The sequence below is a fragment of the Saccopteryx leptura genome, chromosome 4 (genome assembly GCF_036850995.1).
Source record: "Saccopteryx leptura isolate mSacLep1 chromosome 4, mSacLep1_pri_phased_curated, whole genome shotgun sequence".
Lineage (NCBI taxonomy): Eukaryota > Metazoa > Chordata > Mammalia > Chiroptera > Emballonuridae > Saccopteryx > Saccopteryx leptura.
The window spans coordinates 131,619,446-131,634,646 of record NC_089506.1 but is presented as its reverse complement, the minus strand read 5'-3'; the positions used below and the strand labels follow the sequence as shown (position 1 = coordinate 131,634,646).

Below are 15,201 nucleotides of genomic sequence, written 5' to 3'. Positions count from 1 at the left end.
ATAACTTATCACTACATAATGTGCCAATGTTTTTTTCTATTTTGTAGCAAAAAATGGAAACGTATATGAAAATCCCATGCAAAGAAATGTATCTACATTATTTTTGTTAGTTGGTAAGAGATCTTGCTTGGTCAAGACAGCAGTTAGCTTTGTATTGTAATGTTGCATTATATAAATGTGATGAAAATGTTTTTGTGAAATACTCTACTTGTAACTAAATTCCTACAGCCATTTTTCATTTCTAACAACTGTTTTTATTTTACCTCCTCTTTGGCCTAGAATTTTCACAATTTCAAAATATCAGTTCAATGTCCTTTATTTCATCAGTCATATACTTTGTTCGCAGAACACATTAAATTTGGGATGTCAGAATCCCACTTTAAGGAGCTAAATAATTTGCCTATGCTTCAGAAGCTTACTTGAGGTGTGGACAACCTTTTCCTGACCATCTCTTTCAGTTCCATTTGGCAAGTAAGAAACATTTATCAGATGTCTCACATTTTCTATATGAATGTTACTCAGTTGAATGTCCAATTAATTTCATATTAACTTAAATGCTTTAAGATTGCCAGGCACTAAAGCTTCAGCATAACTCTGCACCTTACTAAATAATGTTTTCCTCCAAATAGTCATTTTATTAGAAATATAGTCTTTCAGATGGTATGTGTATTAGGTGGGTATTAACTATTATAATTGCCTCTTATCCTGAGTTGTTTACTAAAACATTCTGTGTTGAGGGGAGCTATATTAATTTAGGAAAATGCAATACTAATAAAGAGAGAAGTCATGTTATTACTACTACTTAGAAGAAATAGTTAGAAAACACTGTTACCTGGACCAAAATGACCCTATAGTTTAACTCATTCTTTACTTCCAATTTAAGATTTTCAAATTTGACTGCCTTCACAGTCAGGATTGGTTAGTCTTGTGGGTAAAGAGCAAGGATCACCAGTTCAGTCAGAACTCACTCCACCTGAGGAAGATAAAGGAAAGGGATGATACAATGTGACGAAGTTTAGACTCATGATTGTGTTATGAATACAGCCAGAAAATGAGGTAATAAGGTACACTACATAGTGTTACTTGCAAATAATAGCATTGAAAAAACACTAAGATAGAAAAAAAAAATGCACATAATACATGTTGACCTCAATTCTAACCATATACTTCTAAATCAGGGTATTCATGAAAGCAAAAACCAAGTCCAGTGAATTAGTTAGAGACTTCCCTCTAGATATAGTATATAGTTTCTCATGGCAAAGCTGAAATTGGAGATAGAGGTTTATATGCAGAAAACAACTTTACAAACTCATGACCTAATATAAAATTTCTGAAGAGAAGAGTAGCTAGTAACAAAGTCCATCTATAGAGGAAAATTAAAAGCCTAACAATGATTCTGAGATATTTAATCAAACTGATCAACAACCTGATTCATTCAGACCAGAATGCGTGTCTTCCCAGTGTTGGGATACTAAGCATGCTCCAGTTTCAGTATGTAAGATTAGAGAGCTGACTGTGCCACTTCTCAAATATGCCACACAAACAACAAGTTTCTGGCTAAAAGGGAGTGCTAATTTTCCTAGTCATAGTCTCCTACCCAGTAATGAAGGTAACAAATTTTAATATATTTCACCATTATAAGCTATTTTCATTAAAAATGAAAACAAATGGCTGAACATTTTGGTTTTCCTCATATGGTAGTCATAGAAACCTTTACCTCTGATTCCAGCTCTAAGATTTCTTTTTAAAGCCGCTTAGAGATGATAAAGGAATAGAGCTAACAAATGCAAGGCCTTACCTCCCTGGGAAACTATACACAAATTTTTTTAAAAATCTAACGATGAGTAAGCATTTAATTAAAGGTAATATATACTAAACAAAGATATTTTGAGTACAATGTTCATTAACCATAAATTCATAATTTCTGATGCAAAAATTTTTTTAAAGCATAGAAATTTTTTAAATGTCTGTAAGGACACTATGGTATAATTTAATTCTGTATCAACAGATATTTGTACTGTGATCTGAAACTCACTGCTACAATACTTGTGGCACATTCTTTAGTGGGTATACTCACACCTAGGAAGCAGCTTGTTGCTCATGTGCATGCCCACAAAATTCAATCAGAATTTTATAAAGTACAAGGAAAAACACCACATTACACATTGAAGTGATTAATATGCTAATGGTTTTTTCAGAGTACTGCCCTCTATATGATGTTCAAGGTTGATGTACATGTATTCCAAATTCTTACACTAGACAGCAAGATATAAGTCACCATGGTCCTCTAATTTTTGAAATAATTTTAAACTGCGCAATCCAGATTCTCGTTCTCCATTTTTCCACAAAATAATGAGATGATCAGCAGAGCATGTTACTAGTCCATGATCTTCAAAGTATAGACACATCTGTAAAGAAATGGGAAACTACTGAGTATAGGAACTTCAAGGAAAAGTGGCCAAATGAGACCAACACCTGTGCTTGTAAGATGTGTACTTTGGAGACATATTTGGATCTGAACGTAAACCTCCACATTATTTTCCATGAGGAATTTTATTTTTAAGTGTTGATAATAGTCACATGCAAATATATAAATACTAAAAATATAAATACTACCAGGGGTAGTCAAACTTTTTATAAAAACCACCCACTTTTGCAGTGCTGGTCAGCCTGGTCCCTACCGCCCACTAGTGGGCATTCCAGCTTTCATGGTGGGGGTAGCAGAGCAACCAAATGGTGCCGCAATTGGCCCCCTGTTAAGACCAATATCTATTATTTTAATAATCAGAACTTTAATATTGCTCAATTACAGAACTATAACAGCTGTTTGTGCATGAATTCCCGAAGTATCTTCTGAATTTTACCATACTGTTCTTCAAATATTAGTTTTAGGATTTTGTCTATAAGTCATGCCAGACCTATTAATCATTTAAACTTGCCTCATTTATACACAAATGGCTACCAAATAAATAATAAGGTAAACACTGGCTTCAGATCTGTAAGTAAAAGGCAATAAACTCCATCCATAAGCATTTACGGAGTGTCATCTTTATGACACTCCATAATAGGATAGTATATACAGCCCCTATCCTCAAGAAGGTTCTAATTCAATTGTAAAAATCAAATCATAGCTGAAACAATTAGGACACTGGTTAAAGATTATGTGATCAGGTACTATGTAATAACGTAGTTCAAACTATGATTTGCCACTGAAGTTCCGAAAAAGGGAACATAGATTAATAATAACTGCAATTATCAGAGGCTTCAAAAACATATACCTCTCCAAATAAAGGTCATACCAAGTGAATGAATAGGGGGACACTAACAACAGGGAAACGGAGTGTTGATGAGAAGGCAGCACGAATATTATTGAGCGCAGAGTTGCCATCAGAGAGAAGATAAATGAACTCATAAAAAGATGAGCTCCAAGAAGAGAATAAACAACAGGATGTACATTTCCTCTGAAATAATTTAAACATTTCTGAAGATAGCAAAATGAGGCCTCAGCTGATTATGTAGGAGTGAAGGGGGGAAAATACTGGAACAAAATTCCTCAGGACATGGAAAAGACAATTCAGAACACAGGGGGGTTAAATTAGAGACTACTGATGAAAATATAATAAAAGGAATGAGGAAATTCAGGAGATGGTACCTAAGAGATAGCATAGATTTTCTCAATGAAGCCAGAGGTACTTAAAAAAAAAGTCAAGTATCAATACTTCTTACTCAGGAAATCCCTTAGAATCTGGCTTTTCTAAATTATGACAAACGTGCCACTTTGAAGGTTTCCCCATTGAGAAACCTTTAATGGATTTCTACTATTTAAAAACTAAAGTCCAAACTCCTCACCTTACATTCACGGGCATTCATAATCTAACCCAGAACTCCTCTTCCAGGTTTCGTCTCCTGCACTAGCGTGTGCTCACAGAAACCCAGTACTCCAGCCAAGCGACCTGCTCCCTGACCCCAAGTAGATCCTATGTTTGCCCTTCTGTGTCTCACATTCCAGCGTCACCCCTCCCAAAGTATACTACAGCCAAGCAAATACAGAGTCAAACAACAAAACAAAACAACTGGGCTTCTTGTTAGAGAAAAGCAAAGATGAGTACCCAACATCTGGGAACATCAGTCCTACCTAACTTGCAAGGTTCAGCTCAAGTTTCAAGTCCCATATCTTACACTAAACATTTCCCTCTAATTCCTGAATATGCACTGTCTGCTATGCATCTGGGCCAACATTAAAAAGTCTAGATTAACAGCTTATTAGCTCTGTAGTCTTTTTCTCTACTAAAGTATAATCTAAAAGGGCAAATATATATTATATCTCTTTGTAAACTCCTCTGTCTAGTATAGTGACTGAAATACTCCATAACAAGTGTGGTGCTTCTGCTCCCAAACATAAATGCACTTTCAAATGAGAGGTAATTTGTTTCTCCCTGGCTATGAAACAGAAAAGAACAATCTGAGAAAGTCAATATTTGGGGCCTTGCTTATACTGTTCTCATACTATTATCAGTTCCAATCATCTCTTCACCTCAGCTAAACTTATCCCTTCATTACAGGCAATGGTGCTACAGGAAATATGAATGTATCTGGATTCCCACAAGTTAGAACTGTATGCATTTTATAACTCTCAACTAAAATTTTCTTATTGCATAATGATAATCAAAACACTGAGTTTTACTAAAACTGACAATTAATATTCTTCAAAGGGAGGTAAAACAGTGCTCTATTCATGAATATGATAGAAGGCCCTTGGAATTAGATTCTGTAAGGCTAACTCTCGATAGATGATAGATAAATGATAGATAGATATAGATATATCTGCATCCTCTATTTACTGCTGTTATATAGTCACATTGTTCTCACTGTCACTTATCTTCATCTCATAAATAATGATGATAAGCTCATTATTTAGAACAACAATTTTCAACCGCTGTTCTCAATAATACAAGAATTTTTAAAACACAGTATCTATTTAGTCAGGTGCACTGACCTCTTTTCCCTTATATTGTCAATTAAAAAAATGACAACAGCCAATACAACAGTAGCCGCCTTATGTGAATCAATCAAAATTATACATGTATTTTTTGGTGTGCCGCAGACCTTTAGTAATTAGTTTATGTGCCCTGAGATGAAAAGAGTTGAAAATTGCTGCTTTAGAAGCAACACATTTCTCAGTTCCTCAAATCATATCTCTCTGTAAAGAGAAATCCCAATCACACATACTACAATCTATCCTATGCCATGTTTCTATTCTGCAAAATCCCATAGGTAAGAGAAAGTATAGGTCTTTATGAGACCAACTAAATGAAGAGCAGTGAGATACAAAAGCATGAATTCCCTGGACATTTATATACCTATTAAAAACAATACCTCTACCTTGATAACATAGTGAGTGAAATAAGTAAGTCAGAGAAAACTAAGAACTGTATGATTCCATACATAGGTGAGACACAAAATTGAGACTCATGGACATGGACAAGAGTGTGGTGGTTACCAGGGGGAGGGGCAGGGAAGAAAGAAAGGGGGTGGGAGGAGGGGAGGGTCATAAAGGAAACCAAATAGAAGGTGACAGAGGACAATCTGACTTTGGGTGATGGGTATACAACATAATCAAATGTCAAAATGATCTGGAGATGTTTTCTCTGAATCTATGTACTCTAATTGATCAATGTCACCCCATTAAATTGTCTAAATAAAATTTAAAAAACAAACAAAAAAACAAAACCTCTACAGATGATGAGTGTCCAATCAAGTCTCCGATAAGCTCTAGCAAACATGAAGTAGCATTTTCTTGTTGCTTTTTAACAGGTTGGCTGGCTTGTTTATTCACTCTTCCAAATCCCCACATGTTAAAAAAACCTAGAAAGACACAATCATTTCAGTAATTTTCAAAATTACTATGTTCTTTCCTTATGATAGTAATATAAGATCAGAAATATAAAATCTTTTTTTTTTTAAGATCTTTTGCACTTGTTTTAGTCAAGGGCTAAAGGGATAGTACCAGCACTATGTCAGGTTTTTTTCATGTTACCTCATTTCCTCTTACTTAGTTAACCAGGTTTGCTGCTGATCTCTCTTTATTGCCCCTACTCAGCCACTGGTGAAGGTTGTATTAACATGACAAATAGACACTAAGAATGAAACTGGAGAAGTAAAAGGCCTGAATAGAGTGTTCAAAAAAAAAAAAAGGGTCACAGCTCAAATCTATCAACAAGGGTAGACCAAAAGGAACAAGAGTGCCCCAAACAATGCCCTAATACTGCAGGCAACCAGAAGAAACTCCAGGGGTACCAGCATCTGATTTCTCATGCAAAGGTTGCTAACAAACTAGGATTTTGTTTTACCAGCCAAACACCTGAAAATAAAGAGTTCATGAGATTATGATATAAACACAAATGTGTGTTTTTCCATAAATTGAGTTCAATGTTAATTATAATGCTTCAAGGCTGAAAGAACACTTTAGTATGACATCTGACCCTACAAGCTGTTTGTGTATCAGGCACAATTATAAACAACATAAATGAATAATTACTTCATTAGGCTGGTCAATCACATTACCGGAAAATAAGTTTCCCCTCAAAAGAGTAAGATCTGCCCCAACCAGAGAACTTGGTTGCTAAGAGCACTGTCTGCATATGCAGAGGTTGCTGGTTTGATTTTGGGTCAGGGCACATACAGGAAGAAATTGATGTTTCTGTCTCTCTCTCTCCCCCTTTCTCTCTCTCTAAAATCAATCAATAAAATTTTTTAAAAATCAATAAAATCCTAGTCGACTTGATTAAACAGGCAATTCTATATTAAAGCAATATTAAGATATGAATCCTAGATCCCAATTACCATATGTCTAATGTAAACATGCCTTTTTGGAGCATGCTATATATTATTCTTGTGATTATACATAAATACCTTTCTTCTATCTTTCATATGAGAAAAAAAGAAAGACTGCCTTTCTGAGAAAAGACACTAACCTGTTGGTACAGGTTCAGCTGCAAGCTGCTGTTTTTCTCGTAACTCCCAAATGCGTACACTGCCATCTTCTGAGCATGAGATTAACTGCCTGTCAGAACAGAAAATCATAGATGAAAAGACGGCACCATGGAGGGCTGACGCTGAATTTGTGGTGAAAGAAATCGGTGGAGCCCTCAATCACTTTTATTCATTCAGCTCATGGCAGGAGCTAATAAAAATCACAACCTAACATGCAAAGTAAAAGCACTCTTCAGGAAAGACATGCATTATTATATTGTTACATTGGCTCAGATGTTATAAATATTTCATCTCCTCTCACTATATTCTTCTCAGGGTGCCTTTTTCTTTTTCTTTTTTTACAGAGACAGAGAGAGAGTCAGAGAGAGGGACAGACAGGGACAGACAGACAGGAACGGAGAGAGATGAGAAGCATCAATCATCAGTTTTTCATTGTGGCACCTTAGTTGTTCATTGACTGCTCTCTCGTATGTGCCTTGACCATGGGCCTTCAGCAGACTGAGTAACCCCTTGCTCGAACCAGCGACCTTGGGTTCAGGCTGGTGAGCTTTGCTCAACCCAGATGAGCCCGCACTCAAGCTGGCGACCTCGGGGTCTCAAACCTGGGTCCTCCGCATCCCAGTCCGACACTCGATCCACTGCGCCACCACCTGGTCAGGCCTCAGGGTGCCTTTGACTCTGAAAATAGCCTGCACAGAAAATAGTACTATTCCTTTCATATAATTTCCTCCCTAAAAATTCAGGAGCCAAATTTACTCTGAGAGGCAAGTCCTTACTTAGTAAGCATGGACAATAGGAGACTTCCACTTGATTCTAGCATAAACAAACAATGATAAAAAGATGTGTTTATGGAAAATATAAATAGAAAAATTAACACATAGTAAATGTAAGGTCGGTGGATAATGGGGCATGGTCATGTGGGGAACTCAGACCCGCCCACTTTGGCTAGGACCGCCCACAATCAAGCCCACCAAAGGAAGCTTCCCAGGAACCATTTGGAAAGAAGCAATCATCCTCCAGCCAGTGAAATTTTACCACATCATAGTAGCTCCACTTCCCTAGAGGGACCCTTTAAATATCTCCCACGTGGTTTAATCTTTGCAACTTCCCTAGCCTCCATCTCCTCCATCTTTCTTTCCTCGGGGCCAGGGAACCTTGCCGGGCGGGGTGTGCACTCTGTACTCAATAAAGCTGTTTATTATTCCACACTTTGTGGCTTTAGCCTCTTCCTTCCTTCTCGGCAGGGAAAAATACCTTACATTTTGGTGCTGAAAACCCGGAAGGAGTTAGAAATCCGCAAGGACCGCTCCTTTCTCCTCCCCTCCGAGAAAGAACCAGAAGAACCAGGATCTCCGATCTCCAACCCACGTCGGCACATGGTGCGGTAAGTCCCCTGCCTCCAGCTTTCCTCTCAGTTCTTTATTCCGAGACTCCCTGTCCGAAACCGTAGCTACGTCAGGGAAGTCTTTTCCGTCCGTCCGAGAGAGCGTGTGCTTGTGGAGACCTCCCCAAGCACATCCACTTTCATCCGTGGCTGGACATTGAGTTTTTAGGACGCTAATGCTCAGGTCTGACCACTCCGAGAACTGAGTGCGGCTGTGAGGGCACAGGAATTTCCCTCCCTAAGGAAGAAGAAACTGTTCTTCTTCTCCGCTGTGGCCAGGCCACAGAACCCACTCAATTAGCCTCCTGAAGGGACTTTCGGTTTTAACACCCTCACCAATTTAACTATCGCCAAAAAAGCTGGGAACTGATTGGAGATCTCTTACATACACGACTCCTAATTATTCGCGCACCTGTCCTTAATCTCTGTGCTGCCTGTTCCACCGCACAGCCCTTTTTCTGACCAGAGAAACCTCACCTAAAACCTCCATTCCTAATCTTTCCTTCTCCACGGACTCCAAACTCTCTCTCCCCACCCTTCGCAAAAACCTGTTTCTTATTCGCCATCTACTACCTTCTCTTTCTCCTCCCCTGCTGGCCAGGGGCCCCTCCCTTCACTGGGTTTTCAAGTCTCTCCTCCGTCAGGCCTTTCTCAGCCTGGCATTGGCTCTTACACCGGTTTTCAGGACGTCCAACCCCAATTTTCTTACAGGAAGTTCCTGCCCTGTCCTGCCTTTGGCTTCAGCGTTTCCTGCAGGATCTGGGTGCCGGGCTCCGCACGAGCCCCCCTCCTCTTATTCGCAATCCCCCAAACCCCTATCCGGAACCTGTGAACACAGCATTTAAAGTTTTTAACGGTCCCAACTAGTAGAAACAGGCCTGTTCGCCAGGCCCCCATGCAGCAGAAGGTAACGCTCCAAACCCAAACTCTTGTGGCAACCCTGAGACCAGCAGAGCCACCAGCAGCTTGCTTTAAGTGTGGCAAGCAGGACCACTGGTCCCGGCAGGGCCCCTGCCTGCAGCTGCCCACTGAGCCCTGCCCTGACTGCAAGCAGCCCAGTCACTGGTGGAGTGATTGCCCCTTTGGGCAACAGGTTTTTTCCTCAGCGCCTCTACGTGGAGGACAAGCCGCCCAAATGGAAGGCCAATCCAGCCAGGTGGGTGCATCGCTTGAACTCCTAGGACACGGTCTGGACTCGGAGAACCCAGGGTTCTGCAACAAGTGGGTAAGTCCATCTCATTTCTTGTGGACACGGGCTGCCTTCTCTGTTTTTGCCTTTATACTCTGGATCTCTAGTTTCCTCACAGGTCTTGGTTATGGGAATGGATGGGACCTCTTCCTTTCCCCTTTTTACGCCACTCCTGACATGCAGTTCTGCCTCAAGCTTGCCTCCTTACAGGACCACTGGCAGTCGGAACCACTGGACTTCATCCATCTCCAGCTCACCAAAAGGCTGGACCCTGCAAATTCCCCTATTACTCCTCTCTTTTTTTTAAAATCCTTACAGGACCGCATCTGCAAAGTTTCTCAACTCACGACCACACAGATGTTTCTCCTGACACCCCTCAAAGCCACCACCTTCTGATCTCCCCCTCCCCACGACGCCCCTATTCAGCAGGAAGTAGCCAGATGAATAAATGGCGCCCCTTTTTCTATTTAACACAAAAGGTCAGAATGTAAGGTTGGTGGATAATGGGGCATGGTCATGTGGGGAACTCAGACCCGCCCACTTTGGCTAGGACCGCCCACAATCAAGCCCGCCAAAGGAAGCTTCCCAGGAACCATTTGGAAAGAAGCGATCGTCTGCCAGCCAGTGAAATTTTACCACATCATAGTAGCTCCACTTCCCTAGAGGGACCCTTTAAATATCTCCCACGCGGTTTAATCTTTGCAACTTCCCTAGCCTCCATCTCCTCCATCTTTCTTTCCTCGGGGCCAGGGAACCTTGCCGGGTGGGGTGTGCGCTCTGTACTCAATAAAGCTGTTTATTATTCCACACTTTGTGGCTTTAGCCTCTTCCTTCCTTCTCGGCGGGGAAAAATACCTTACAGTAAATGTCCAAAAGTCTTTTTTACCTTTTTAAATAAATACCATATTTTAAAGTATCTCTTCTTATAAAAAATAATTCAATGCCTGACCAGGAGGGGGCGCAGTGGATAGAGAGTCAGACTGGGATGCAGTGGACCCAAGTTCAAAACCCTGAGGTTGCAGGCTTGAATGCAGGCTCACCAGCTTGAGCGCAAGGTTGCTGGCTTGAGCGTGGGATCATAGACATGACCCCATGGTCACTGGCTTGAGCCCCAGGTCGCTGGCCTGAAGCCCAAGGTCGCTGGTTTGAGCAAGGGGTCACTCGCTCTACTGTAGCACCCCACCTGGTCAAGGCACATATGAGAAAGCAATCATTGAACAACTAAGGTGCCACAACGAAGAATTGATGCTTCTCATCTCTCTCCTCCTTCCTGTCTGTCTGTCCCTATCTGTCCCTCTCTCTGACTCTCTTTGTCTCTGTATAAATAAATGTAATTCATTTGAATCACAGTTCTTGTAAATTTTGTAATATATTGCCACAAACACTTTTGTTAGAGAGAGCCACATGGTATTCTCCATTTCGAAAAGAACACAGCAGGTCAAGCCACAAAGCAGCTAACTTTGCCGCTTGAGAAATTGCATTGGTAGCCTTGGAACTATGAATTTCTTTCATCTGCTGCAGAACAGATGGGAGCTTGTACCTGTTTGGAAGTTTGGCAATGTGCAGGACATTGGAGTCATGTGCAGTTTTCTGGCAGGCAATCACACGCTTCATTTGAAGGTTATACACGTATAAACCCCTTCCAACTGCAGCAAATACATTCTGGGGGGAGAATTCAGAAATGGGCATAAAACTCGTGCTTACCATTACCTAGTGTAATAGATTTCCAGCCCTGGTGTGACATCAGAAAACCATTGTTACCTTCCTCTATTCCTAGTCTTCAGCCTAAATTACTGTGCTGCCCTCTGAAGTCCAAAAATTTCAGTCACAAAGGAAAGCTCAGCATTTAGAAGGTAGAAAGGACACAACTGCTAATACAAAGAAAGCTCTGTATATTACGCCCGTTAGCCTCACTTTCTTCCTCACTGATATATGACAGCTAGAGAAAGGAGCTGTGGTGGTGGATTGGCCCTACAGCACAAGTTGCTGAGGACAGGCTAAGTTTTCATTCTCATAACACTGTATCCTTGGGGAAATTCTTTCGTTACTTTTGCCTGCAAAATGTGAGCAAAATTACTTGCACTCAAAATCTTAAACAATCAAGACCTTTAAAGGATACAAAAGAAGCCTATGTTGGCCCTGGTGGGTTGGCACAGCAGTTAAGCAGCTCCCCAGCATGTAGAAGTCCTGGATTTGATTCCCAGTCAGGGCACACAGGAGAAGCAACCATCTGCTTCACCCCTTGCTCTCCTCTTCCTCACTCTCTTCCCTTCCTGCAGCCATGGCTCAAATGTTTGCGCAAGTTGGCCCTGGGCACTGAGGATGGCTCCATGACCTTGCCTCAGGTGCTAAAATGGCTCAGTTGCTGAGCAATGGAGCAGCAGCCCCAAAAGGGCAGAGCACTGGGGGTTTGCCAGGTGGATCCTGGGTTGGGCCAAATGCGCAATTTGTCTCTCTGCCTCCCTGCCTCTCAATTAATAAGAAAAAAAAAGCCTATTCTGTTAGTGGCACCGTCATCTTAAGACCCTCTGAAGGCTTTACAAAACCATTTCCCCAAATGTAGTATTAGAAACGCCTTTTTACTAAAACAACTTTAATATTTTGAAAGTATTTTCACCAATATTTATCTTACTTTGGCCTCCAACATCTCATTAAGAAAAGCAAGTATTATTGGCATTTTCTAGGTGAGCAAGTTAAAATTGAAAGATTAAAAGTCACACAAAAAATTGAGACAGGGAGTCATTAGACTCAAGGCCATGTTACTCCAGTCCCTTGCTCTTTCCTCATCCCACACCAGCTAGGTTCTGAAATCAACTTTGCAAGTCGACAGACTTTTGGTGGCACTTGTCTTAGAAGCATTCATTCTTATTCATTATGTACCCAGTGAAGTAACCTTTCAAAGTGCCACTCTGTTGTCTGAACTCTTCTCATGTAGCCTCAGAGGCCACAGACTCAACTCAGATCTACAGTATCTGGACCAAAGCATGGCCCCAGGGCTTACCAGAGTATAAATCCAGTATGATCCCCTTGACCCTCAGAATTGGTATTCTGCATTTAGCAATAGAAGCTGAGGACTAGTGCCAGGGCTGTTAATGAACAGCTAGTCAACTTGCTAAGATCTAGTGACCTACTGGTAGCATTCAATACAAAGAATTCTCAAAAACTAGTTTCATAGACCAGGACATCTGTGCAGAGTTTAAGTGATTTATCCAAGGGGACAAAGAAAATTATATATACACCTAGAGAATTAATGAGCTTTCAGACTGCAGTGAGTCAAGAGAGTCACTCTATCAATCACCTGTTATCAATATGGAATGACCCCCCCCAGAAGAAAGAAAGAAAGAAAGAAAGAAAGAAAGAAAGAAAGAAAGAAAGAAAGAAAGAAAGTCCTTTAACACAAGGAAAATCAGGGAAAACCGAGTAATGTTTTAGCAAGCATTTATAGTATATAGTTAATAAGTCAATTAAAAATTTTAAGATTAAAAAAGATGTTAAATAAAACTTTTTAAACATTTTTTAAAATGAAAAATATTTTAAAGAAAATTAAGAATATATATATAATTTTAGGACTACAACTCTTAAAAATCTAGTTCCCATCTTTTCTGAAACCTTATTTTTTTATCATTATATATTAAATTTTTTTTCAAAATAAAGTTGGGATATAACAAAATAATCTTTGGGTATATTAGTATTCTGTATCCTAGTCTTACCCAATTGTTTTATTTTTAAAGTAAGAGAGGTGGAAAGAAAACAAAAAATATATATATAACATCCTCCCCATCTAGAATGTTATTTATGAAATGTATAAAAATAGCATGCATATGATTAGAATATTAAACAGTATAGAAATGCATGAAATAAAGTGAAATAAAAGCTTCCTGCAACACCTCAAAGGTTACAACCCTTAAACATTTCTTTTTTTTTCTTTTTTCTTAATTTTAGTAAGAGGAGGGGAGGCAGAGACAGATTCCCATGTGTGCCCCGACTGGGATCCACCCAGCAAGCCCACTAGGGGGTGATGCTCTACTCATCTGGCGCCATTGCTCCATTGCTCAGCAACTGAGCTATATTTTAGCCCCTGAGGTGAAGGTCACTAAGCCATCTCAGTGCCTGGGGCCAACTTGTGTTAACCAATTGAGCCATGGCTGCAGGAGGAGAGGAGAGGAGAGAGAGAGAGAGAGAGAGAGAGAGGTGTGGGGAGGGGTAGAGAAGCAGATGGCCGTTTCTCCTGTGTGCCCTGACTGGGAATCAAACCTGGGACATCCACAGGCTGGGCCGATACTCCACCACTGAGCTTACTGGCCAGAGCCCCATAAACATTTCTTATGATTACATTTAGGAAAGTAACTCCTCTTTAAATACATTTTCTGAGTCAGGATTCATTAATCCATTGGTATTAATCTCTTACTGCAAAAAAGATGTCAGGGACTTTAAGAGAACCGCTTCCAAGGCTTAAAGTTTTGAAATCAGTAATTCTCACACAATCATCTTGCCCTAGATCAGGGGTCTCAAACTCAACTCAGCATGTGGGCCGCAGAGCAAGATCACAGCCGGTCGGCGGGCGCACTAGGTCTACAAAAGGCAACTGTTACGCAACACTTTTCTCACTGCAGTTGAAAACAAAAAAAAATCAGTACAACAAGCACAATTGTACATGCAGTTTACTCAGTGTCACAAAACGACCAGAAACTGTAGTTCGCATCACAACTGCTGTTAACTAAGCTAATATCTAGCTAGGATGCTAGAGAAATGAAAAATACAAGTAGGCCCCTAGGCTTACTTAATTTTATCCAAAATATTTTGAACTTCGTGGATTAGTCTGCGGGCCGCACAAAATTTGTTTGGCGGGCCGCATGCGGCCCGCGGGCCGCGAGTTTGAGACCCCTGCCCTAGATGCTAGCAGACTAAAAAAACAAAACTCAACTTTTTTGTTTCCTTTACCTCTCTAGGAAATGTACCAGAAACTTCAAATCTATTCTTTACCAAAGTGTTTCTTAAAACAATTTAAAGCATTATCCTCAAATATTATGGGATTATTTAATCCAATCCAAAATTTCAATACAGTTTTTAAATCTGTGGCCATGTAATCACTCCCTTGCCTTAAGTATAGGAGCTAAGGTTAAAATGCCTTTTTTTAAATGCAAGTGGTATAATCTTTGAAAACTCTCAGAACATTTTAAAGCACAACTTGAACATGAGAAATGATACCTTTTTACATCCATCATGGGATTAAAGTTTAAAAATTAGAAACTGGGCTTATTTAAAAAGACAAGTTTATAAATATTTTCTTGATTTTTTTTCTTACCTCTTCATCCCATGTGAAATGATGAACAGCAATGCCATTTGGTTTTTGAAGGAGTTTTATTTCTTGCTGGGTATCCAGCTGTGGAGATGAGTCCCAGAAGTTGCGTTCACAAGCCTGCATGGTCCAGTCCAGGATATCCCAGATGATCAGCTCTCCAACGTGGGAGCCAGTTACAAAACTCAAATCTAGGCAGAGTTCATATATGCCTCATTATTGATCATTTTACCTACAGGTAAAAATGAACGAACTGCCTAGTACTAATGCTCTATAAAACCACAAGATTAAGAATAGTGAGGTACCTAAATGAGCAAAACAGAAAAATTAATAGAA

The 15,201-nt window shown here is 40.0% G+C and overlaps 1 protein-coding gene across 1 annotated transcript in view; it reads right to left on the bottom strand.

The window, feature by feature from the left end:
- Window positions 1-300: 300 nt before the first annotated feature.
- Window positions 301-15,201, bottom strand: part of WDR41 (WD repeat domain 41) — a 58,223-nt gene continuing 43,322 nt past the window's right edge. The window contains exons 9-13 of the mRNA XM_066381717.1: window positions 14,872-15,056; window positions 11,107-11,228; window positions 6,975-7,063; window positions 5,732-5,865; window positions 301-2,408 (exon numbers count right to left, since the gene is read on the bottom strand). Coding sequence (XP_066237814.1) covers window positions 2,256-2,408; window positions 5,732-5,865; window positions 6,975-7,063; window positions 11,107-11,228; window positions 14,872-15,056 — 683 coding nt within the window. The 3' untranslated portion in view covers window positions 301-2,255. The remainder of the gene's footprint in view (window positions 2,409-5,731; window positions 5,866-6,974; window positions 7,064-11,106; window positions 11,229-14,871; window positions 15,057-15,201) is intronic.